Source organism: Eptesicus fuscus, chromosome 7 (genome assembly GCF_027574615.1).
Source record: "Eptesicus fuscus isolate TK198812 chromosome 7, DD_ASM_mEF_20220401, whole genome shotgun sequence".
Taxonomy (NCBI): Eukaryota; Metazoa; Chordata; class Mammalia; order Chiroptera; family Vespertilionidae; genus Eptesicus; species Eptesicus fuscus.
Genome location: NC_072479.1, coordinates 108056277 through 108081153, shown reverse-complemented (window position 1 = coordinate 108081153; position 24877 = coordinate 108056277). Strand labels below are relative to the sequence as shown.

The 24877-nt window shown below is 64.4% G+C and overlaps 1 protein-coding gene across 3 annotated transcripts; it reads left to right on the top strand.

Annotated features, from left to right (window-relative positions):
• Positions 1–500: 500 nt before the first annotated feature.
• Positions 501–24579, top strand: SBF1 (SET binding factor 1). 3 transcript variants are annotated; one of them, XM_054719673.1, is made up of 40 exons: positions 501–707; positions 6193–6278; positions 6632–6769; positions 6952–7110; positions 7190–7300; positions 7897–8002; positions 8131–8263; positions 8349–8457; positions 8545–8658; positions 8747–8824; positions 9146–9259; positions 9331–9459; positions 9535–9633; positions 9742–9946; positions 10025–10137; positions 10949–11098; positions 11304–11372; positions 11446–11604; positions 11685–11947; positions 12028–12200; positions 12277–12350; positions 12425–12620; positions 12812–12939; positions 13380–13558; positions 13633–13766; positions 13862–14069; positions 14173–14369; positions 14451–14588; positions 17028–17105; positions 17409–17590; positions 17662–17841; positions 18231–18518; positions 18601–18727; positions 18800–18930; positions 19004–19234; positions 22800–22907; positions 23003–23214; positions 23774–23861; positions 23928–24059; positions 24152–24579. In XM_054719673.1, the coding sequence occupies exons 1-40, from the start codon at positions 653–655 to the stop codon at positions 24248–24250; spliced, it is 5673 nt and encodes a 1890-aa protein (XP_054575648.1). In that variant the 5' UTR covers positions 501–652; the 3' UTR covers positions 24251–24579. The 3 variants fall into 3 exon arrangements, with proteins under 3 accessions (XP_054575648.1, XP_054575649.1, XP_054575650.1); XM_054719674.1 differs by lacking the exon at positions 17028–17105; XM_054719675.1 differs by lacking the exons at positions 22800–22907; positions 23003–23214; positions 23774–23861; positions 23928–24059; positions 24152–24579 and having other exon boundaries at positions 18800–18908; positions 19004–19118.
• The last annotated feature ends 298 nt before the right edge of the window (positions 24580–24877 follow it).

The following is a 24877-nucleotide window of genomic DNA, read 5'->3' as shown; positions in this document are numbered from 1 at the left end:
AGTCCGCAGGCCGACGCTCCATCCACTGAGCCAAACCGGTTAGGGCTGCAGCAGCCTTTCTTATGGTCACGAGTTAAATGTCTCACCCCACCTGCATGGGGATTCCAGGGGGGCTGAGCCCCCCTCCGGCTGGGAACCCTAAGGGCAGGGCCAGGGTCCGCCCCTGCCGCCAGGAAGGCAGGTCCTGAGGGGATGTCCCGGGCCCTCCCGTGCTCATCGGGGGATCCGCGGGCGGGGCCAGGCCCTCCCGCCGCCTCCCTCCGGGCTGACAGCGCCGCGCACGGAGCATTGGGCTCGGGCTGCGCCAGCCGCCGACCCGCGGGAGCCTCCGTCGCTGTTCCCGCCCGGGGGCGGGGCCTAGGCCTGGAGCCCTCGGTGAGGGCGGGGCTCCGCCCCCAGCCCCGAGCCCGCGGGGCTGGACCAATGGGAGCGCGTCTCTCCGGGACCTGCCTTGGGGGGGCGGAGCGAAGCCGCGCAAGCGCAGGGCGCGCCCGGGCGGGCCGGCTGGCTGGGAAGATGGCGGCGGGAGCCCTGGCCGCCGCCGCCGCGGAGCGGGCCCCGGGCGTCCGGAGAGCGCGGGCAAGGGCGGGGGCCGGGCCATGAGCACGCCGCCCTCGCGTCCCCGAGCCGCGGAGCCCGCCCGCCCCTCGCCATGGCGCGGCTCGCGGACTACTTCGTGCTGGTGGCGTTCGGGCCGCACCCGCGCGGTGAGTGCCGGGGGCCGTAGAGGGTCGGCCGGGGCGGGCGGGCCGAGGCCGCCGGGCCAGCGTCGCGATCGTCCGGGGCATCTGCCGCGCCGGGTCGTGTCCGGAGGTCCTGGGTCCGAGGCGGGCGGTGAGATGGATCGGGCCGCGCCTGCCGCCGCACTCGGGCAGAGCCGGGTCAGGCTGCGCCTCGGCGTCGCCGGGATGAGCGAGGCCCGGGCAGTCGGCCTCCGACTCCCAATGGGTGGGACGGGCTCCCCGCCTTGGCCGACTGCCGGGTGGCTCTGCCTCAGGCGACACGATCTTCCGCTCACGAGCCCCTCCGCTGACCCCGGTGCCTCCGGCCTGAAGCACAGGCCCGGCGCGGGGTGTCTCAGGCCCAGGCGGTTGGGCGGGGTGCAGGCGAGGGCTCGGGGCTCGGGATACTTCACCTAGAGGTGGTGTTGGAGCTGGAGCTGGAGGATTTCAGGAGGAAATGGGCGAGAGAGAAGAGCATTCCTGGCAGAGGGCCGACGTCCTCAGGCCTGCAAGCCCAGCCCGGGGCGGGGGTCAGCGTGCTGCCTGCTGTCCGTGTCCGGGAGGGCCTGTCTGGGGTCAGCGCCGTGTCCAGAGCCCTTCAGCGCAGGGACAGGAGAACCCAGAGCCCGGCCATGACATCAGCACCCGGGGAGCAGCTCCCTGTGCCAGGCCCTGCACAGCCCTTTGTGTGCCTGACCTCACTCTCGCAGGGCAGCCCACCCAGGTCTCCCTGCTGGTGCCCTGTGCGCAGCCGGCTCGGGGAAGAGAGGCTGGGTGCCTGGTCCTAGACCCACTGGAGGGGCTGGCCGTGCTGTGGGCAGTGTGTCGTCGGGGATGGCTTGTGGTCAGGCTGGGCTGAACCCTGAGCCTATCGCCCACCCTGCTGCTGTCAGTCCTGCTGTTAGTCACCACCCAGGACCCAGACTTCCTCTCCTTGCCTGCTGGGCCCTGCACACTGCAGACCCTGCTCAGGGCCCTCCCACTCAGGACTCGCTCCCCCTCTCTGTTCCCGTCTGTCTGAATGCACCCCTGACACCGTCTGTGTCTGTGGGGAGCGTGTCTTCTCCTCCAGAGACGGAGTTCTCATGGGCAAGAACCATTCTGCACACGGTGGGTACACTGTCAGTGGTGTACAGGCCAGAGGGGTGCATGGGATCCAGGGAGCAAGGCTGGCCCCGTGTGAGGGTGCTGGGCGGGGGCTGCGTGTGCAGAGCAGGTTTGGAGGCTGATGATGCTGAAGCTGGTGTGGGTAGGGCCCGAGGAGGCAGAGAGCATGCTGGCGGTGTGACAGCAGGTGTGGGGCATCGAGGGTGAATATGAGGGAGGCATGGGTGGGCTCCATAACAAGCTGCTGTGACACGTATGTGCTCACAGGGTATGCACCCCACATGTATGTGCCCTTTGAGCAGGACGGGGAAGGCTGGAGCCCACAGTGCCCACTTACCGTAGTGGCAGGAAGGAGTGATTCCCAGGCTGTCCACTGCCTTGGGGGTGGGGCTCTGGAGCCCCGGGACCACTGCTCCAGGCTGCTGGCCAGCCACCAGCCGCAGGGCTTCCCTGGCAGGATCTGTCCACCCCTGTGAGGAACAAGCCCACGAGTGGGGGGCCTGCCGTGGGGCCGAGGGCAGAGGAGCACTGTGTGGGTCAGCAGTCCCTGCTTCGCCACTTGCTAGCTCTGTGACCTTGGGCCGGTCTTTAGGCCCTCTGCACCCCAGTTTCCTCATCTGCAGATGGGATGAGTCATGCAGACCTGCCAGGCTGCCATGAGCATGAGATGGACACACACATGAAGCTGTTCACATGGCGGCTCCAGGAAGTGGTGGGTGTCTTGTCAGTGGCGAGCGGCAGGTGTGCGGACACCCCTGGGCACAGACGGAACGGGCACCTCCGTGGGAGGAGGAGGGGCCTTGCGTGCTGGAGGCCTAGGACATTAGGGCAGGGATGCAGGGTCCTTGGGTTCGGTGGAGGCGTTGGGAGAGAGGACCTGGACATCCTGCCGGAGCTGTGGATGCAGGGCCTGTGCTGAGTCCCAGAGTGTTGCCAGAGGGAGGGGGGAGGGGAGAGGGGGGAAGGAGGGACCCCTTCTTTCATCGAAGAGGGTGCATGCCCCCCCCTTGGTGAGTGGGAACACCTCCACACCAACACAGGCACCCTGGGCTGGTCTGGGAACATCTCAGGTGCCAGACAGATCCCTCTGTCCACCTCCCGGCTGGGAGGGCCCTGGCAGTGTCTGCTGACAACGCCGCGTGGCCAGTGCTGGCTGTGTCTTTGGGAGCCAGAGATGCACTTGACCTGACCAAGCGTCTGAGGGACTAGGGGCCGGACCCTCCTGCTCCCCCCCTGCCCCGGCATCTGAGGAGACCCCCTTCCATCCCATGGCCTGGCCTCTCGGTCCTGACTGAGCTGAGCCGCCACATTCCTGTGCCCATGGCTCTCCCCACCCCTGCCCTGCCCTCCCTCTGGAGCAGGTTGGGGCTGTTTGGGTGGCCTCGGTTGGTTCCCAGCCCCCACCTGGGAGGCGAAGGGTCCTAGACCTCGGGTCTGGCCTGACTGAGGAGGCTGCGAGCAGTGGTTATGGGGCTCCAGAGCGCCCAGCCCCTGTGAGGCTGCAGCCCCTCTGACATCCTGTGTCCTGCGCAGTGGCGGGGGGTGGGGAGGGGGGGAGCAGCAGGAGGGTGCTGCCTGCCTTTGCTCTTCCTATGGCTGGGCTGGTCCCAGGGCGTGTGCACCTCCCTGGCCTCTGCCCACAGTGCAGGCTAGCCCAGGCGGCCTCCAGGCACTGAGCCTGGCACTGGTGACGGGTGCTGCCAGCAGATGACAGAACGCATGCCCTGTGTTCTCCCGCCCCTCGTCAGCCTCAGCCCACACGGGACTGGCTGCCGGGATGTGGCTGTGAGAGGAAGCTCTGGTCCCTGTCTGTGTCTCAGGGGACCTAGTGCCCTTCCTCCTAGCGCGCGCGCGCACACACACACACACACACACACACACACACACACCCGCCATGTGACGCAGGGCTGTGCTGGTCCCGGGGGTAGGGGCAGCTCTGGTGGGGCAAGGAGCAGCAGCAAATCACCTCCATTGCCACAGGGCTCCCTCGGACGGGGGTGCTGGGAGACGTGGCAGAACCCACCCTTGCCTCAGGGTGTGGCCTACAGCCCAGCTGCAGCCTGGCCCCTGCCAGCACAGACTGAGGTGTGGGCTGGGGTCTCAGAGGGGTCAGGAGAGCCAGGCCTCTACGGCGTGTTCTTCCAGGGAGGCCTGCCTGCCTGGCGCCCCCGGGCCCCGGAAGCTGCCTGCACTCTGACTGAGGAACCTGTTTGCTTGTGGGGTGTGAGTGGGGCTGGCCGTGGGCGGATGGTGGTGTAGCCAGTTGTGTGCATTCCGCGAGCCCTCATTAGGCTGCGGTCTGTGCCAGGCTCAGGTGTGCGCTGGATACACAGACGTAGCTTCTTGCTCACTGAGCTCCCATTTGGCCCAGCCAGCCAACAGGTGTACAAGAATCAGGGGTGTGGTAGAGGGAGGCAGGTCCTGCAGGCCCAGGCTCGGGCAGCAGACATCTGCCTGAAGGAAGGGACGCAGTTTGGGCTGAGACCTGGAGGTCAAGTTTGGGGTCATCGTGGTCCAGAGAAGGTGCTGGTGATGTGAGCACCCCTTGCCCTGCCCAGCCACCTGCCCCTTAGGTAGTTGGGACAATTCAGGAGTCGTCTCCAGGTGGTTCTTTGGAGGGTGGAGCCCTGCAAGTAAGAGTTGATGTTTCATACGATGAGATGAATGGGGAGGGAAGGGGCGGTGGACAATGCCAGCTACTCTGTCCACGTCCTGGGGGAAGAGGCTGCTGAGAGAGCTGCCTGCCTGGCCTGGGCGGGAGGCTGTGGGGCAGAGCTGCACACACCCCCTTCCTTCCTCCGCCTCTGCCTCGTGGCAAGAGCTGGGTGAGCCCTGGGTGTCAGCCAGACCTGGGCCCAGATGTGGTTTGGAGCCCACACCAGTCAGCCCTCCAGGGAGAGCTTGGGGGAAGGAGCCATCCCTTCGGGCACGCCAGCCTGGGCCGGGCAAGGGTGGCCCTTGGGAGGGCTGGAGGGACCCCAGAGGCTTTGTCGTGGTGGGCTGTGGGCCTGTGTGTGTGGCACCAGCAGACACCTGTCCCTTTCCCCCACCTCGTCTTGTCTGCCACCTCATCTCCGAGTGAGTGTCGTGCTGGGGGTGGGGGGGGCGGGGAGGCGGGAAGCAGGAAGCTGAGGTTTTGTGAGTCAGGCCCCTCACTGCCACCTCCAGCGCCACCTCCAGCCAACCGGAACCTCCTGTTGCCGGCCTTGGTGCTGCCTCAGGACCAGGAGGTGGTCTCCTGAGCGGGCACTTTCCGACCTCAGGACCCTGCCCTCTGCTGCCCTGGGCAGTGGCGAAGCTGCGCCAAGCAGGGGAGGGCCTGCGGGTCGTGTGTGGGAGGGGAAGGTGGGAGGCTTGTGTTTTCCTGGTTCACTCTGCTGCCCTGCGGGGTGGGAGCTGGAGGAAGAACAGAGACTGTGTCCTTTCTCCCAGAGTCCCGAGAGGCGAGGGTCCCCCAACAGGGCCCGGTCATGCCTCCGGTTTGGCTCTGGGATGAGTAAGAGCCGCTGGTGTGACCTTGACCTGGGGCAGTGCCCGGGCTCGGAGTGGGGGAAGTAGATGAGAGGGGCTTAGTGGGCCCTGGGGTTCCAAGGAGTGGATGGGTCTCGGGAGCACCCTGTGAGTTAGGCTGGCAGGCAGCTTCCCCAGAGCACAGCAGGGACATGGGCCTCCTCCCTGGCCCTGGGGTGGCTGTGTGCACAGTGGCCTCCTGTGCCACCCTCAGCACTCCTCAGAGCTCGCTGGCACTCCTTCAGGGGGTGCTCTGTCTCTGAGGCCGTGGGCACAGTGGTCTTTCCCCTGCCACAGACAACGCGTTGAGACCTCTGTGCCTCTCAAGTGAGCCTTGGCTGGCGGGTGAGGCAGAGCCAGGGAGTAGGGCTGGGCGCTGGGCTGCCGGGCGCCCACTGTCCTGGTGCCTACCTGTCAGGCTGGGGGCATCGTGAGGGCCTAGTGCCGAGGCTGGGGGTTGGCTGGAGGACAGTATGGAAGGATTGCCCCCTGGCTGGAGGGGTGTGCTGTGCAGTCGGCTGGCGTGCAGGCTGCAGGTGGGTTCTGCGGGGCGGGGGAGGGGGGGTGGGGGGTGTTGACACTGGGGCCAGGCCTGGGAGTGGGAGTGAGACAGAGGCCCCGGTCCCACAGCAGGGCTTCTCTCTGCCCTCTGGTGGCCCTGGGATCTGTGGCTGCCTAGTGGCCTCTCTCAGGATTATTTTTAGGGAAATTATAGGTGTGGGAGCTGAGGCTAGCCTGGTGCCAGATGAGGACGGGGGCGGGGACGTTTCCACCCGGGCTTCCAGGCTCCTGCCTGGTGGGAGCGGGGGTGGTGGTGGTGGCAGGTGCTCTGACCACCTGCTCCTGTCCTCAGGGAGTGGGGAAGGCCAGGGCCAGATCCTGCAGCGCTTCCCGGAGAAGGACTGGGAGGATAACCCCTTCCCTCAGGGCATCGAGCTGGTGAGTGAGGTGCTGGCTGCTGGGGGGCCAGGCCCCGCTAGGGACAAGGAGATGTCTGAGCTGCTTCGGAGGGTGGGGGGCAGGGCCTCTGGCTTGGCTGGCAGGGTGCTGGGTTCCCACATCCTGTCATTCCTCCCTCCTCACTACCATGTCCTGCCCCACAGGGTCTTCACCCCACCTAGGCTATTACTCCCTTTTGTGGGGGGTGGGTGAGGTCAGGAGGTGAGGTGCACCCTGGTGGCCCAGGGAGGTGCTAGCTGCTTGCTCTGGAACCTGGCATCCAGGCCCTGGCTGTGCGCATGCTCCGTGGCAGGGTGCAGAGGGAGCTGACCCCTGACCCCACCTTCCCACAGTTTTGCCAGCCCAGCGGGTGGCAGCTGTGTCCTGAGAGGAACCCACCGACCTTCTTTGTTGCTGTCCTCACTGACATCAACTCCGAGCGGCACTACTGTGCCTGCTTGACCTTCTGGGAGCCAGCAGAGCCCACGCAGGTCAGCTTGGGGCTGCGCCCCTGCCCCTGCCCCTGCCCCTGCCCCTGGGGGTGTCTCCCTGTCTGCGGCTGTCCCAGCGCCTAACCCCATGGAGCCTGGAGTTTCCGGAAGAGTCACCCATGTCCTCCCGCTGGGTTCATTGGACCTGCCTGGAAGCCGGGTGAACAGGCTTCTGTCCACAGGAAGCCGTGTGCTCGGAGGACGCTGCTGGGAGGGAAGAGGAAGCCGACGAGGGAGGCTCAGGGCGACTGTCACCTGGCACGTCTGGCCCGCCTGGCCAGCTGTTCGCTCCAAAGACTCTGGTGTTGGTGTCTCGGTTGGACCACGTGGAGGTGTTCAGGGTGAGGCGGGCAGCCAGGGCACGAGGCAGGGCGTGGGTCTCCCGCCAGCTGCTGCCATGCTCCTCTGTGGCTCTTGCAGAACAGCCTGGGTCTCATCTACACCATCCACGTGGAGGGCCTGAACGTGGGCCTGGAGACCGTGGTCGGGAACCTGCTCACCTGCATCATCCCACTGGCTGGGGGCTCACAGGTGGGTCTTGAGGCAGCGGCTGGGCCCTCCTTGCGCTCCTGGCTGTGGGGGTGGGGCTGTAGGAACTCCACAGTCTAGCCTGGGCGGAGCACGGCCCCAGGCCTTGGACACGCGTGTGTGTCTTGGTGCACTGCCAGCTGCCATCCTTCCTTGGCCTGCCTGCTCGCCTGTGTGTCCGTGTCTCGCCTGTCTCTCTGCCTGGCACCTGTCAGTGTGTCTGCCCTCTCGCTCCTGGGGGTGCTGTCTCTGGATGCTCAGCCTCTCTGTCCGAGCCACCATGTGCGAGTGTGTCTAACTGTGTCTCTCTGCCCGTCTGTCCTGTGCAGCTGGACTCTGTTGAGGACGGAGTGGTACGGACTCTTTGTTTCTTCTGCCCACCCAGGCCCGTCCCTGCCCCAGGTCAGAGGCCCCGAGCTCTCTGGGCAGCACTGCTCGGGCCAGCAGAGGCTGGTGTGGCCTTTCCCTCGGGCCTGCCGCTGCCCCGGCCAGTCTCACCTCGGGCCCTGTCAGCCCCCCAGGCCTGCTGAGGCCACGGAGCTCTGGGCTGACTCGGGTCTGGGCCGGGCCCCTGAGCACCGGTCTCTCTCTTCCCACAGAGAACCATCTCTTTGGGGGCGGGTGACCGGCAGGTCATCCAGACCCCACTCACTGACTCCCTGCCCATCAGCCGCTGCAGTGTGGCCCTGCTCTTCCGCCAGCTAGGTGAGCCCGCTGCCCCGTGCGCCAGGCCTCCCTTCCCCCCCCCCCCCCCCCCCGGCCGGGGTCAGAGGTTGAGGCTGTCACTGTACGTGGGGTGGGGCGGGGCCTGCCAGCCTGTCCTCTCCCTTCAGGCATCACCAACGTGCTGTCTTTGTTCTGTGCTGCCCTCACCGAGCACAAGGTGCTCTTCCTGTCCCGGAGCTACCAGCGCCTCTCAGACGCCTGCCGGGGACTCCTGGCCCTGCTGTTCCCGCTCCGATACAGGTGCCTGCCCCGGCCCCTGCTGCCGCCGGGCCCCTCCGCCCAGCCCCTCCTGTGGCACCCACCTCACTGAGCCTGGCCTTTGCAGCTTCACCTACGTGCCCATCCTGCCGGCGCAGCTCCTGGAGGTCCTCAGCACGCCCACGCCCTTCATCATCGGCGTCAACGCAGCCTTCCAGGCAGAGACCCAGGAGCTGGTGAGGGCCGTGCTTGTGTCCGCCCGTGCTCCAGGCCCTGCTGGCTGGACTGCGGGTCCCTGACCACACGCCGCCTTTGGTCCGCAGCTGGATGTGATTGTGGCTGACCTGGATGGAGGGACGGTGACGGTCCCCGAGTGTGTACACGTTCCACCGCTGCCGGAGCCGCTGCAGAGCCAGACCCACAGCGTGCTGAGCATGGTGAGGCCGGGGAGGGCGGGGAGGGCGGGAGGACGGGGGCTCAGCGCCTGGGCTGGTGGGCCTGACTGCGCTCCTCTCCGCTGCTTAGGTCCTGGACCCGGAGCTGGAGTTGGCGGATCTCGCCTTCCCACCCCCCACAACATCCTCCTCCTCCCTGAAGATGCAGGTGGGGTCATGCCTTCCTGTGCCCTCTCCTTAGGCCTGCCGCCAGCACAGTGCGCCCACCCTGCGGCGGGTCACAGGCCGCGGGGGAGGGGGGGCGCTGAGCTCCGAGGGCCCCGGGCAGGAGTGGTGGTCAGTGCTGTCGCAGGCACCCCTGCGCTCTGGAGGGAGGGGGCTGGAGGGAGAGGAGGGTCTGAGGCACCTGGGGAGGCCTGGGCAGGGCCCACACAGGGTTTGGGTTCGAGGAGGTGGAGCCGGGAGCGGGTGGAGGGTGAGGGCTGCCTGTGCCGGGGCTGGGCACTCACCTGCACTCACCTGTGACCAGGACAAGGAGCTGCGGGCTGTTTTTCTGCGGCTCTTTGCTCAGCTCCTGCAGGGCTACCGCTGGTGCCTGCACATGGTCCGCATCCACCCGGAGCCCGTCATCCGCTTCCACAAGGTGGGCATCAGGGCGGCGCGGCGGCGCGGGCAGCAGCCAGTGCCTGTGGGCTGACCTCCTCGTGCCCCCAGGCAGCCTTCCTGGGCCAGCGTGGGCTGGTGGAGGACGACTTCCTGATGAAGGTGCTGGAGGGCATGGCCTTCGCGGGCTTCGTGTCGGAGCGCGGGGTCCCCTACCGTCCTACGGACCTGTTCGATGAGGTGTGCCCTGCCCCCTCTGGGAGGAGCCCCCCCCCCTCCCCAGCCTGGTCAGGGCCTGATGCTGCCTCTCCACAGCTGGTGGCCCACGAGGTGGCACGGATGCGGGCGGATGAGAGCCACCCCCAGCGGGTCCTGCGCCATGTCAAGGAGCTGGCGGAGCAGCTCTACAAAAACGTAGGTGGGCGGCACCGGGGTGGGCGGCCCAGGAGGCCACTCTGCAGCCCCAGCCCTGGGAGCTCTGGGAGCCCTGGTCTGCCCGCCCACGCTCCCTGTGCCCCCCAGGAGAACCCGTACCCCGCCGTGGCCATGCACAAGGTGCAGAGGCCCGGGGAGGCCAGCCACCTGCGGCGGGCGCCCCGGCCCTTCCCCCGGCTGGACGAGGGCATGGTACAGTGGATCGTGGACCAGGCCACGGCCAAGATGCAGGGAGCACCCCCCGCTGTGAAGGCCGAGAGGAGGACCACCGTGCCCTCGGGGCCCCCTATGAGTGCGTAATGGGGTGGAGGCCCTGAGTGTGGCCCGGGTGGGTGTGAGGTCAGAGGTGAGTGCGTTCTCTGCTCCCCAGCCGCCATCCTGGAGCGGAGCAGCGGGCTCCATGGCAACAGCGCTCGCCGCCTGGAGGTGGTTCGAAACTGCATCTCATACGTGTTCGAGGGGAAGATGCTCGAGGCCAAGAAGGTGAGGGCGCTGGGCGTGGGGGACGCTGGTGTGGGAGCGCTGGGCCCCCGCTGGGTCTGCTCACCTTCCGTCAGCGGCAGGAGCTGGGCTGGCAGGGAGGGCAGTGGGTGCCAGGGCTCAGGTCCCCCCACCTCAGTGGGGTTCAGTGAGAGCCATTTCCTTCAACTTTCTCTTTTTATTAAATTCATTGGAGGGACGTTGGTTAATGGCTCACGTATGTTTCAGATGTGCACTGTGACACGTGACCTGTATATTGCGGTGTGTGCCCATCACCCAAATTCAAATCATCTTCCATCACCATATACTTGGTCCCTTTACCCTTTCCTGCAGCCCCCACCCCCCAAAGGTTTCTCCATCCTTCACAAAACATGTTGGCCCACGTGTGTTTTTTTAAAAAACTGATAGAAAAGGGGACCCCCTCACTGCTGTGGTGGTGCTCACGACAGCTGGGGCCTCGGGACAGCTGTCTGGGTTCCTCCTGCCACAGCCGCGTGGGCCCCGGGGGCGGCAGTTCCTAGTTTCCCAGTGCGCAGCAGGCTTGTGCTTGGATGCAGAGGCCTGGCGAGCTCGCTGAGCTGTGCTGTGCTGTGCTGTGCTCAGAGCCCGTCTGCGCACTGGCTGGGGAGCATGCAGTGCAGCCTGCATCCTCCTGTCTCCGCCTACACGCGCGGTCCTGTGTGGAGCCCTGAAGTCCCAGCGCCTAGACACCTTCTGAGGGTCCTGTGTTTACAGCCTGGGACCCGCCTCTCCACGGCACAGCTGATGGTCCCTGTGTAGTCACATGCCCTCCGCCTCTGTGCTCCATCCCCAGCTGCTCCCGGCCGTGCTGAGGGCCCTGAAGGGGCGTGCGGCCCGCCGCTGCCTGGCCCAGGAGCTGCACCTGCACGTGCAGCAGAACCGCGCCGTCCTGGACCACCAGCAGTTCGACTTCGTCGTCCGCATGATGAACTGCTGCCTGCAGGTGAGGCGGCCGGCACGGGGCCCGCAGGGTGCCTGGCACTGCCAGCAGGTGGGGGAGGCCCTGGTCTGTGGGTGGGTGCTGGCTTGTCCTTCCCCGAACCTTTGAACAGCCCAGGGCAGCCTGGGGAAGGTTCAGGAACCAGAGTGGTGGGTGCCCTGGGAGGCGAGGCCTGGGGGAAGGTCTGACAGCTCTGGCGCTGCCGTAGGACTGCACCTCCCTGGACGAGCACGGCATCGCTGCCGCTCTGCTGCCCCTGGTCACTGCCTTCTGCCGGGTGAGTGCTGGTGGCCCCGTGTGCCCCCCGCCCCTTCCCGCTGCCCCTGCTGACACCCGCCTGGCCTCTGTAGAAGCTGAGCCCGGGGGTGACGCAGTTTGCGTACAGCTGCGTGCAGGAGCACGTGGTGTGGAGCACGCCCCAGTTCTGGGAGGCCATGTTCTACGGGGATGTGCAGACCCACATCCGGGCCCTCTACTTGGAACCTGCCGAGGACCGAGACCCCTCCCAGGTGCGCGGAGACCCCTGGGCCTGGGAGGTGGAGGGGCGGGGGAGGGCTGGCCCGTCCCGGCTCACCCTCGGCTATGGCAGGGCTGGGAGGAGCCTGCAGAGGAGGAGCGCTCGGCCCTGGATGTGGCATCCGAGCAGCGGCGTCTGTGGCCCATGCTGAGCCGCGAGAAACAGCAGGAGCTGGTGCAGAAGGAGGAGAGCACGGTGTTCAGCCAGGCCATCCACTATGCCAACCGTATGAGCTACCTGCTGCTGCCCCTCGACTCCAGCAAGAGCCGCCTGCTGCGTGAGCGCGCGGGGCTGGGCGACCTGGAGAGCGCCAGCAACAGCCTGGTCACCAGCAGGTGGGTGGGCCTCCATGGGCCTGTGGCAGGGGGGGGTGCTCAGTTGTGAGGCCTGTACCTACCATGCCCTCCCAACCCAGCATGGCGGGCAGCGTGGCCGAGAGCTACGACACGGAGAGTGGCTTTGAGGATGCAGAGACCTGCGACGTAGCTGGGGCTGTTGTCCGCTTCATCAATCGCTTCGTGGACAAGGTCTGCACAGAGAGTGGGGTCACCAGCGACCACCTCAAGGGGCTGCATGTCATGGTGCCAGGTATGGGGGGTCTGGGTCTGGAAACACTCCCCGTGGGCCCTGGGCGTGGCCCCGGGTGAGGACTGCTGTCTCCCAGACATCGTCCAGATGCACATCGAGACCCTGGAGGCCGTGCACCGCGAGAGCAAGAGGCTGCCCCCCATCCAGAAGGTGTGTGGGGCCTGGCGGGGCGGGGCCCCGGGGCCTGGGCTGGGTCCTGAAGTGCCGCTTCTGTGTCTGAGCAGCCGAAGCTGCTACGGCCTCACCTGCTGCCCGGTGAGGAGTGTGTGCTGGACGGCCTGCGTGTCTACCTGCTCCCCGACGGGCGTGAGGAGGGCTCCGGGGGCAGCGGGGGTGGCCCCGCAGTGCTCCCGGCCGAGGGCGCCGTCTTCCTCACCACCTACCGGGTCATCTTCACGGGGATGCCCACCGACCCCCTGGGTGAGCCTTGGGGCATGCCTCTGCCCTGCCCACACCCGGGGCTTTGGAACGATAGGACTCGCCCTGCCTCTCCTTCCCCCGCTCGGGTGCAGGTCACCGCTTCCCTCCACCTGCCCGGCCCCCTGAGCCCTGGGACCCCGAGGTTGGGACCTGTCCCCTCCCGTCCCCTGACTCTGTGCCGCCTGTCGCAGTGGGGGAGCAGGTGGTGGTCCGCTCCTTCCCGGTGGCCGCGCTGACCAAGGAAAAGCGCATCAGCGTCTTGACCCCCGTGGACCAGATCCCGCAGGACGGGCTGCATCTGCGCTCCTGCACGTTCCAGGTGGGCCCGCGGGTGGGGCAGGATGCAGTGGGTGATCTGCCAGCTTTGGGGGCGCTCCTGTTTGCTCTACGGGGCCCCAACCTTTGAGTCTGTGTCTGGAGTGTGCTGCATAAGCTCAGTACGACCCACACGTACACGGAGGAGGAGGAAGCGCGGTTAGAGGCCACGCTCCTCCGCCTTACAGCCACACTGGCCAGTGGCGAGGGCCCACGTGCCCTGTGCTGGCGGCGCTCCCCTGTGGCGACACACCCGCCAGCCCCAGGTGTGCACAGCGCGACGCAGAGGCGAGGGGCCTTCCCCCGACCCCAGGGCCCATCTGGTCACAGGGTGTTGACCATCCGTCCCGTTAGGAAGGCACAGGGTTTCCTGTAGGCTCGCCCCCTCTGGTCGTAGCCAGGCCCGGGGCCGCCCAGACCTCAGAGACCTTGTGTCTGACGCAGCTGCTGAAGATGGCCTTCGACGAGGAGGTGGGGTCCGAGAAGGCCGAGCTCTTCCGCAAGCAGCTGCACAAGCTGCGGTACCCGCTGGATATCCGGAGCACCTTCGCCTTCACCCTGGGCTCGGGGCACACGCCCGGCCGGCCGCCCCGCGCCACCAAGGACAAGGGTCCCTCTCTCAGGTGTGGAGCGGGACGCCTCCCAGACCGCTGGGTGAGGCCCTGTGCCTGTCTGCTCACTGCTGACTCACACCCAGGACCCTGTCCCGGAACCTCGTGAAGAACGCCAAGAAGACCATGGGGCGGCAGCACGTCACTCGGAAGAAGTACAACCCCCCCAGCTATGAGCACAGGGGCCAGCCCCCCGAGGACCAGGAAGACGAGATCTCAGGTGGTGTGGGCAGCCCCGGGTGGTCGGGGTGAAGACCTCTGTGCAGAGGCTCTGGTGCTGTGGGGGTGACGACTCCTGTTGCCTGGCCCGCCCAGTGTCCGAGGAGCTGGAGCCCGGCACGCTGACCCCGACCTCGGCCCTGAAGCCCTCCGACCGCATGACCATGAGCAGCCTGGTGGAGCGGGCCTGCTGCAGGGACTACCAGCGCCTGGGCCTGGGCACGCTGAGCAGCAGCCTGAGCCGCGCCAAGTCCGAGCCCTTCCGCATCTCTCCGGTCAACCGCATGTATGCCATCTGCCGCAGGTGCGTGCTGGCCTGGGGCCTCCATCTCCAGCCGGTGGGCTTTAGGAAGCCGCGGGCTGGGATGCTGCCTGCAAGCCGCCTCACCTCACGCCCCTCCTCACAGCTACCCGGGGCTGCTGATCGTGCCCCAGAGCGTCCAGGACAATGCGCTGCAGCGCGTCTCCCGCTGCTACCGCCAGAACCGCTTCCCCGTGGTCTGCTGGCGCAGTGGGCGCTCCAAGGCTGTGCTGCTGCGCTCGGGGGGCCTGCACGGCAAGGGTGTCGTCGGTCTCTTTAAGGCCCAGAACGCGCCTTCTCCAGGTACCCTTCCTCGTCCTCACGCGTGCCCCGTGCCCCATGCCCCATGCCCCGTGCCCGCTGCAGCTCTGCCTCCTCCCCCAGGCCAGTCCCAGACGGACTCCAGCAGCTTGGAGCAGGAGAAGTACTTGCAGGCCGTGGTCAGCTCCATGCCCCGCTACGCTGACACATCGGGCCGCAACACACTCAGCGGCTTCTCCTCAGTCCACATGGGCGGCCATGGTGAGGGAGCTCATGGGCCAGAGGACTTTTTGGGGTCATGGTGACATTTATAGAGGGCAGGCCATTGAGGGGGCAGAATGTTTAGGGTCTGAGACGAGGGAGAAGGCCCAGCATGGGACCAGGTAAGTGCCCTGAGCCCCTGCTCTGACCACTCCTATCCCCTCACTGCGCTCCCCGACCACCTGGTCGTCCCTGGACACAGCTCTCAGAACCCCGTCTGGTCCCATCCCTCCTGCATCCTCTCAGTGTCCCATGGCCCACTCCATCCAGCCAGCCTACCTCTTGGCTCTCTCCTTACCTGTCCTGGCCCCTTGGGCCTGGTCTGCACTGGTCTCCCCATCCCTTCCCCACCATGGCCTCCTCCGTGCACACTGGACCCGCTGTCCCCGGTGGTCCACGCCCTCCCTCTGTCCATGCCCTCCCTGCCCAAGAGCCCGCCCTCTTCTGTGGCTCTGCCCTGCACGCAGAGAAGGCCCCAGGCCCTGAACGTCGGGCGGAGGGCCTAGGGGCCATCAGTGCACCCTGCCCGTTGCTGCAGGGACACTGGTGCAGGCTGGCCCCCGTAGAGGGGTGGTCTGGCCTCCTGGGCAACAGGTGGGGAACCTATTGAGGAGGTGAGCCAGGTGGGTGCTGGGTTCGGGGAGAGGCTCAGACGGGAACCACCCATGAGGGCCTCATTCTGTAATTAGGGAGGAGGGTCCTCCTCGGGGGTCACACTCCAAGGCACTTACTTCTGCATCCCCCTTCCCACCTGATCCCATAGGCTTCTGCCTGACCCCGACCCCCCACTGCCCCCCTCACCGTGTCTAACCTGGTCTCTCCCGTCTGCCTCCATTTCTTCCACCTGACCCCGTCTCCCCACCTGACCCCATCTCCCCACCTGACCCCATCTCCATCTGACCCCGTCTCCATCTGACCCCGTCTCCCCACCTGACCCCGTCTCCATCTGACCCCGTCTCCATCTGACCCCGTCTCCCCACCTGACCCCGTCTCCATCTGACCCCGTCTCCCCACCTGACCCTGTCTCCCCCTGGCTGCCGTGGCTCAAGTGCCACATGAGGGCCACTTCTCCGTGAGTCCCGCCCCGTCGGTGCAGAGGGAATGTGATGCTCACTTCCTGGTCAGGCCTTCCTGATTCCCTCCATCCCTACCCTCGTGCTTGTCCGCGTTTTTCTCTGCAGTTAACATGCTGGGGTGACAGGCAGGTTTGGGGGGCTGGTGGTACTACCCACAGGCCAAGCCTTCCAGAAGCCCGTACGCCATCCTTGATTCTTCCCACTCTGCCCACCCTGAGTCCCCAAGTCTGCCATCCTCCACCCCTGCCTGTGGAGGAGGGGCTCCAGGTGCATGAGGGCCTCGCCTGCCCCTCCTGCCCTCACACGCTCCCTCTGCTGCCTGAGCAGCCTCCCTCCCAACCTGGCCTGTGGCCTCGGCCCACTCTTCAGGGCTCATGTCCCCTGTCTGTCACCACTTGCTGGGCACTTGGGACAAGGGGGCTGGGAACGGGCAGCCAGCCGCCTGGTGGGTGCTCATGGGGATGTCCTCTGGGGCACAGATCTGACCTTCTCACTCCTCAGCGTGCTCTAGTTCGTGGCTTCTGCTTTTCCACATCAGAGGCCACCTTTGCGTGTGATTGTGGGTACGCTGTTGCACTGCCACCCACCCTCCCTGGTGCCTGCCTCTCCCTGCGGCCACCTGGGCATTTCTGACTGTCCACAGCCTCCTGGTTCCCCAGCTTCAGGGCGTGGCCTGTCGCCCTCGCTGCTCACCTCAGCTGTGCGTAGAGCAGCCCCGGCTCTGTCCACATGACAAGGACACGCCACGTCCTCCTGGGTGTGCCTCCTGTCCCGCGTGGAGGGGCTGCGTGGGGCTTGTCTGGAGACTGCTCTCGTGGGCAGGGCCGTGTCCCTGCTGCCTCCTCAGGTGGCCAGGGCGGGGTGCAGGCTTTGGAGCAGCTGCCTGGAGAGGTTTCCTGTGCCTCTAGCTGGGCCGGACCAGCCCATGAGCCTCGGGCCTTCCTCCCCGGGGGCAGCACCACTCAGCCCGGTGCTGGGGCTGGGGCTGGGCCGCCTGTGGCCGGGAGTGAGCGTGCTCCCTGGTTGCTGCTGGGAGAGGCTGCTTGGTGGGATGTGCTGTGAGCAGCTTGGGGCCGTGCCCGTGTGGTCCAGGGGCCCAGGGACAGGCCGTAGAGGAGGTGTTTGAAGGGGAGCCCAGGGTTCCTGCCTCCTCTGACCCTGCCTACCTGCCCTAGCCAAACGCTCCCTGGCCTCCCACAGAGGCCCTGGGCCTGGGCCTTGGCGCGGACCCTGCTGTCTGGGGCTCCTGCGGGGCTTGGTGGAACCCAGTCCTGCATGTGGCCCCTTTGGTCCACAAGACCCCATGCTGGGCACACCCATGGGCCTGGGCTAGGCCTGAGCCTTCTTTCTGCTGTGCCCCCAGTGCCCAGCCCCAGAGCCAGGGTCACCACGCTGTCCAACCCCATGGCGGCCTCGGCCTCCAGACGGACCGCACCCCGAGGTACCGTACCATCCACTCAGGCTGGCTCCCCACACCTGGCATAGATGCCCCCGTGTGACTGAGTCATCGTGGGCACTAACGTCCCCTCACGCCTGCCACTAACGCCCCACACGACAGACTGGCATAACCCAGCCCTCCCACAGCCCTGGGCACTAACCTGGCACCCGAGTCCTGCCCCTGCCCCAACACTGACGCAGCTCAGGCACCGCAGGGTCCTGCTGGCCTCCCCGCCTCCCCGGGAGCTCAGCCCCAGGTAAGTGGTGCCTGGCCCAGCTCGGGGGCTTACCTGGTCTCTCCGTGCAGGTAAATGGGGCAGTGTTCGGGCCAGCGGGCGCAGTGGTGGGCTCGGTGGTGATGTGGGCTCCCGGCTAGCAGGCAGAGACATGCTGGGCCCCCCCCAGGCGAACGGGGCTCCCCCGGACCCAGGCTTTCTGCGGCCCCAGCGTGCAGCCCTCTACATCATTGGGGACAAGGCCCAGCTCAAGGTGACTGGTGGGGGCAAGGGGCCAGGTGGGGCCTGGAGCCGGGCAGGTCTCACCATGCTACCCTCCTCCAGGGCATGCGGCCAGACCCCCTGCAGCAGTGGGAGCTGGTGTCCATCGAGGTGTTTGAGGCCCGGCAGGTGAAGACCAGCTTCAAGAAGCTGCTGAAGGCGTGTGTCCCGGGCTGTCAGGCCTTCGAGTCCGGCCCCACCTCCTTCCTGCGCTCGCTGGAGGATTCGGAGTGGCTCACCCAGGTTTGCACTGCCCCTGCCCTGACTGTGGCCGAGGGCCGTCGGGGGGTGAGGAGATGGGGAGGGGCTTCAGGCTCCCCCGGGTGCTGGGCCCTTCACTCACTGCTGCCAAGGGCAGCGGAGGTCTTGGCTCACTTATCCAGCAGGATTGGGCCCTGGGAGGGAGTGATGGCCACTTCCCACCCAGGTCAGGGCCACTGCTGTCCTTTGCGGGTGCTGTGCATCCCAAGGACGGGCCACCTCTCCAGTGCTGGGGGCGGGGGAGGGCAGGAGGCAGCAGGGGCCGGCTGTTCGCTGTGCCTACCTTGCCAGCCACCCTGGGTGCATCGCCCACCTGGCTGCCCTCCTGGGGACGTGTGGGTCGGGCTGGTCTGAGTCTGCTGGTCCTGCAGATCCACAAGCTGCTGCATGTGTCGGTGCTGGTGGTGGAGCTCCTGGACTCGGGCTCCTCCGTGCTGGTGAGCCTGGAGGACGGCTGGGACATCACCACGCAGGTGGTGTCCCTGGTGCAGCTGCTCTCGGACCCCTTCTACCGCACGCTGGAGGGCTTCCGCCTGCTGGTGGAGAAGGAGTGGCTGTCCTTTGGCCATCGCTTCAGCCACCGAGGGGCCCACACCCTGGCCGGGCAGAGCAGCGGCTTCACGCCCGTCTTCCTGCAGTTCCTGGACTGTGTGTACCAGGTGAGTGGGTGGCTGTGGTGGAAGGCTGAGCCCCCGGGTCCTGGTCGCTGGCTCCTGACCCCTAACCTCTGACCCTGCACAGGTCCACCTGCAGTTCCCCATGGAGTTCGAGTTCAGTCCCTTCTACCTCAAGTTTCTTGGTTACCACCACGTGTCCCGCCGCTTCCGGACCTTCCTGCTGGACTCGGACTATGAGCGCATTGAGCAAGGTAGGGTGCGGGTGCTGGTTGGGGCAGGGTGGGTGGGGGCTGGCTGGTGGGGCTCAGTGCTGCCCCCTGCAGGGCTGCTGTACGAGGAGAAGGGGGAGCGCAAGGGCCCTCAGGCCTGCAGGTCTGTGTGGGAGTACGTGGACCGGCTAAGCAAGAGGACGCCCGTGTTCTACAACTACATGTATGCGCCCGAGGACACGGAGGTGAGCTGGGCAGGGCCTGGTTGAGCAAGTGGGCTTCTCCTGGCCCAGCTCCTCATGCCACACCTGCCCCCAGGTCCTGCGGCCCTACAGCAACGTGTCCAACCTGAAGGTGTGGGACTTCTACACCGAGGAAACGCTGGCCCAGGGCCCCCCCTACGACTGGGAGCTGGCCCAGGTGTCCCCGGAGCCCCCGGAGGAGGAGCGGCCTGACGGGGGTGCTCCCCAGAGCAGGCGCCGCGTGGTGTGGCCCTGCTACGACAGCCGTCCCCGGGCCCAGCCCGATGCCATCTCACGCCTGCTGGAGGTACGTGCGGGCCCCACCCACCGCATGCCCTGACATGGGTGTGCGCGCGTGTGTTGTGCCCAGTGGCCCTGCCCTTCACCTGCCGGCCAGGCTGCTGGGGCCTGCCCTGCCCTGGATGCAGGCAGTGGTGACCGGGGCTGTCAGGAACCCGGGTTCTCTGGGCATGTGCACGCTCCCTGCCGCCAGGTGTCGGCCCTGAGGGAAGGCAAGCTTCTCCCAGGTCCTGGTGCGCCAGCTCCCACCCCTCTTCTGGTTCACCTGCCTCGTGTCCCCTTCCGAGAAACGTGCCTGTGGCCCTGGGAGCTTGGGGGTGACGCTGGGCCTCAGGAATCGGGATCTATTGGGGCCAAGGCCCTGGGACAGGCAAGAGCCCTGTGAGCTGGGGGCTGGGGCTGGGGTGGAGGGACGCCCAGCAGTCAGGAGGCCCTGGGCAGGCTGACTGAGTGGCTGTGGGGGACTCTCTCAGCATCTTGGAGCATGTTTCCTTGGGAGAGGAGAGGTGCTAATCCCCTCGTCTCAGGGAGGTGGTTGTGCAAACCAACAGGAACAGGGCTCAGCAGGGCCGCACTGGGCCTGGCCTGAGGGCACCTGCCGCCAGGGACTCGGAGAGCACAGGGCCACAGGTTTGGGGTGAAGGTGGCCCACAAGCACAGGGAACAGAAGGGAGTCCCACTTTCTCTCTGGGAACACGAACAGACTTGGGGTCTGGAGTGAATTGTGCCACTAACTTCCTTACAGCCCACACCCGTGTGGCACGTTCTTGTCTATACTTTGACTTCGATTGCATGGGCCTTTACGTGTAAGATGTGTTTCTTTTACTCAGAATGTGGTTGCGTCTCATCTATTCTGACGGTTGCTTTTATTGGAATTTTTACTCCGTTTACACTTAATTGTTGATGTGGTTTGGTTGAAGTCTAGCATCTTATTTTCTACTTAATTTTTTTGTCCCTTTCCTAACAATTATTTGTTCGTATTCCGTGTTTATTTTAGCAGGCTTTTGAGCTATTCCTCTCTGTGTTACTTTCAGTGGTTGTGAGGGACCACAGTAGTCCTCCCTTACCCATCCATGGTTTCAGTCACCTGTAATCAGCTATGATCCAGAAATAACAAATGAAGATTTCAGAAACAACTCATAAATTTAAATTGCGCATTATTCTGAGTCGCAAGATGAGTCCCTGCAGCACCTGCTGTCCTGCCCAGCACCAGAACCCTCCTCCCTCCCGCTCCCCCCGCCGACGCGCCTGCCTATTAGCCACGGAGTCGTCACCTTGGGTGTCAGATTGACTCACAGTATTGCAGTGCTCGGTTGAAGTCACCCTTGTTTTACTAAATAACAGCCCAAACCCATTCACATAACTTCCTACAATGCATAAGTCAACTTTAGTATTACGACTGGTAATCTCTCAGTCTGCCTAATTTGTAAGTTAAAACTTACCGCAGGTATGTTGTGCAGGAGAAAACATAGTATACATGGCAGTTTGGTGTACTGTTCACGGTTTCAGACATCCCCTGGGGGTCTTGGCATGTGTCCCTGCGGATAAGGGATGACTGAACAATCTTAACTTCTCCGTGCCACCTTACACACGGACCCAGTCAGCAGCACCCGCCTCACCACCCCTGTCATGTGGTCATTCTGCAGTTCACTTCACCTGGGTTACAGATACACTCTAGCGGTGGTGTTTACATAGTCAGCCTGGTTTTGAGGAGATTAGGACGTGAAAAAGCCTCTGTAGTTGCCATGTTCAGTCTTCTTTGCTCTTTGATTGTAGATCGGATCTAGTCTTATCCCCGTTGGCCTAAAGGACGTTGACTGTTCCTTGTAGTGCAGGTCTGCCAGTGACAGTTTCCTCAGCTTCTGTTCCCCTGAAAATGTCTGTATTGTGCCTGTATTTATTAAAGGGTGTTTTCTGTGTGTATAGAATTCTAGATTGACAGCTTTTTATACTCAGTTTAAAAATATCATTCCAGATGTTTTCTGGCTTGTAGTGTTTCTGATTAAAAGTTGGCGCTCATTCTTTTGCTTATAAACTGCATATAATACACCCCCCCCCCCTTTTTTTTCTCTCTTACCACCTTTAAGATTTTTCTCATCATCTTTGGTTTCAACAATTTGACCATCACATGGTTTTTCTGTGTTCATTCTGCTTGGAACTCTTTAAGCACCTTAACTCTGAGATGATAGTTTGCATCAAGTTTAATACACTTTAGGCTATTATTTCTTTTAAAAGTTTTTTTCTTCACAATTCTCCCTTCTTTCCTCTGGGACTTGATTTTCCCAGAGTCATTTAGTCTGTTTTCCCTCTTAGCTTTCCTCTCTGCAATTCATTTTGGAGCATTTCTATTACCTTGTCTTCAAGTTTATTTCTCTTCTTATGTTTATGTGCGCTTAAGCCTATCTGATTTTTCATTTTAGATGTTTTTCAGCTCTAGAATTTTTTAATAGTTATATTCTCTGGAGAGCTCCCATCTGTTCAATCATTTTGTCCATCTTTTTCTTTAAATCTTAAAACATTATAACTCTTCCTTTTCTTGTATGGTAATTATAATACCAATTTCATTTTTGGGGCTGTTTCTTTAACCTTTCCACTAAGTGTGAATCTCATTTTCCTGCATTTTTGCTTGTCTAATAATTTTTTATAAGCTGGACATTGTGGGTTCCATATTGTTGAGCTTTAGGAATGTGTTGTCTTTTTTGAAAGTGTCTTGAATTTTATTCTTGTAGGCAGCTAATGGGCTTGTGTGTCAGCTGCCCTTTCCTGGGCTTGTTTCTCAGCTTTGTTAGGGCAGTTCGAGAGACTCCGTCCCTCTGGTTCAGAGGAGCCCTGCTCCACAGACGTGGCCTCTCCTGGGTTTCTCGCAGCGCCTGCTCCGGGTGTTTGGCATTCCTTCATCTCCCCGCAGTGCGTCCCCTCCAGGCTTGGCTTTAGCTCACAGCTCCTTAGTAGCTGCTTAGGCCTCTGACATCTTGCCTGGCACGTGGCAGTTTAGTTTGGCCAAACACTCAGGAGGCCTCCGTGTGGTTTCTGTGCCATCCCTCCTCTCCATCGCCGCCTCCCCAGCCTCCTGGTGGCTGCCTCCGCAACTCAGCCATTCGGTGCTTGGCTCGGGCTCTGCCTCCCGGTTGTGGCCGTGGCCCTGGTGTCACCGTCTCAGGGCCTCTGGCCGCACTTGTCCAGCCCATGGTTGCCTACAGCGGCTGGTCAGGAGCTGGTCACCGTTGTGGCCAGAGGTGGACGTCCCGCCTTCGAGGGCACGTCCGCCGGCGGTTTCGTTGTTGCGTTCTGAGCGAGCATGCCTCTTTCTGGCAGGGATCGGGTTTCTCTGTATTTCAGCCATTCTCCTGCTGTAGCCTGCTTGGATTGGTCCTGCCCTGATCATGTTGTGACGCCTCTTGCTTGTTGGTATAACTTCCAGCTGAAGTTTTGATTTTGCACCTTCGCCGCCCCCCCCCCCCCCCCCCCCCCCGCTTCTCCTCTTGTCCTGTTACACACGTTAGCCCTCTCCCGTTTCCTGTCCCAGGCTTGGTGCTCCTTCTGAATAACGCTGGCTCCCTCATTCTCCCCAGGAGCTGCAGCGGCTGGAGACCGAGCTGGGCCGGCCCCCCGAGCGGTGGAAGGACCACTGGGATCGGGTGAAGGCTGCCCAGCGCCTCGAAGGCCGGCCAGACGGACGTGTGAGCGGGGGTGGCTGTTGGGGGCTGGGTGGGCTTGCTGCCAGGAGGTGGTTCAGGCCGCCCGGCACTGACACAGGCCCATCTCTTGCCCCCAGGGCACCCCCAGTTCTCTACTGGTGTCCAGTGTGCCCCACCACCGCCGCTCGCTGGGTGTATACCTGCAAGAGGGGCCTGTGGGTTCCACCCTGAGCCTCAGCCTGGACAGTGACCAGAGCAGTGGCTCAACCACATCCGGCTCCCGCCAGGCCGCCCGCCGCAGCACCAGCACCCTGTACAGCCAGTTCCAGACAGCTGAGAGTGAGAACAGGTGTGAGGCAACCCCCGCTGGGCTGGGGCCTTTCACATGACGGAGCAGGTGCCCTTGGGGGACTTCTAGTCATTCTCGGGGAAAGGACTTGTGGGGGGACCCGATGGTGGCTTGAGCATCAGCTCAGTTGCTGGGGACACGATAGTGGCTTGGAAGGGGTTTGGGATATAGAACCAGTGACCATAGCCCAGCCCAGGTGGCTGCAGAGCAGAGGGACAGGGCTATGGGCTCCGTGAGGGCAGGCAGGGTGCCAGGTGAGGTTGAAGTAGATTCCCGGTGAGGCCAGGGCCTGGCAGCTGCACCCCCACCTCTGGGCCTGGGGAGCTGCTGGGTGTTCCTCCTTGTCCACGGCACCTGCTTTGCGCGCGGGGCCGCTTCACGGACACCCGAGGCTCTGATGTGGGGGGCCCTTCTCCGCTTTTCTGAGGCTCCCTGTTCAGTGCTCCAGCCTTGGGTCATTTGGGGACAGGGGCCTTAGTCTTGCTGCTAGGACCGGCCAGGAGGGGAGGGGACGGCTGGGCCTGGCTGGGCTGATGGCCCCGGTCCACTGCCAACGCAGGTCCTACGAGGGCACCCTCTACAAGAAGGGGGCCTTCATGAAGCCCTGGAAGGCCCGCTGGTTCGTGCTGGACAAGACGAAGCACCAGGTGAGTGGTCGGTGGGCTCGGGGTGGGCAGGGGCGAGGACCTGCCCTGACTTCCTGTCCCCCTCAGCTGCGCTACTACGACCACCGCATGGATACAGAGTGCAAGGGGGTCATCGACCTGGCGGAGGTGGAGGCCGTGGTGTCTGGCACGCCCACCATGGGCGCCCCCAAGACCGTGGACGAGAAGGCCTTCTTCGATGTGAGCTGTGACCAGGGTGCAGGAGAAGGCGGGCGGGCGGGCAGGGGGACGCCGTGGGGTGGGCCGAGGACTCAGCTGCCCACCCTCCCCAGGTGAAGACGACTCGTCGTGTTTACAACTTCTGTGCCCAGGACGTGCCGTCGGCCCAGCAGTGGGTGGACCAGATCCAGAGCTGCCTGTCAGACGCCTGAGCCCAGCCCTTCTCGGCTGCGCTGTGTCCAGTTACAGACCACTAGGGGTGGGCAGGGCCCCCCGGCCATGTTTACAGCCCCCACCCTTGACAGTATTGAGGCCCAGCCCCTGAATTTGTGTGTACAGCCCCTGCCAACCCCACCCTGCCCACCCCGCCCGCCTGGCCAGCTCTGACTTATTTTGGAGTCCTGGCTGAGCGTTGGCGGGAGGCGCCATGGTACAGCCCTCTCGGTGGGCCTGTAAATAGCCCAGCCCTGTCCGCGTGGTGGCCCCGGCGGCCCGCAGGCACCGTTCCTACAACCAGAGTCTATAAAGAGAACTAACTATGTGCCACCCGCCTGCGTCTCCTCAGCTTCCCAGAGGAAAGGACCCAGGTCGGCCGTGTGGGGGTCGAGCACTCGGCCAGGTTGTCCACAGCCCTGGGCGGCTCCATCAGGCCCCGGCTTGGGCCTGGCCATCGTCCCCCTGGCCACGGGGTGGCTGTGGGGTCGCACAGCCCGAGGACGTCCCTGGTGCCGAGGAGGCAGTGGTTTCCATAAGGGGAGGTGGAGTCGGTCACTTGCATGGCTCTCGGGAGGCTGTCCAGAGGGCAGACTGGGCGGAGGGGCTGGAGGATGGGGTCATGG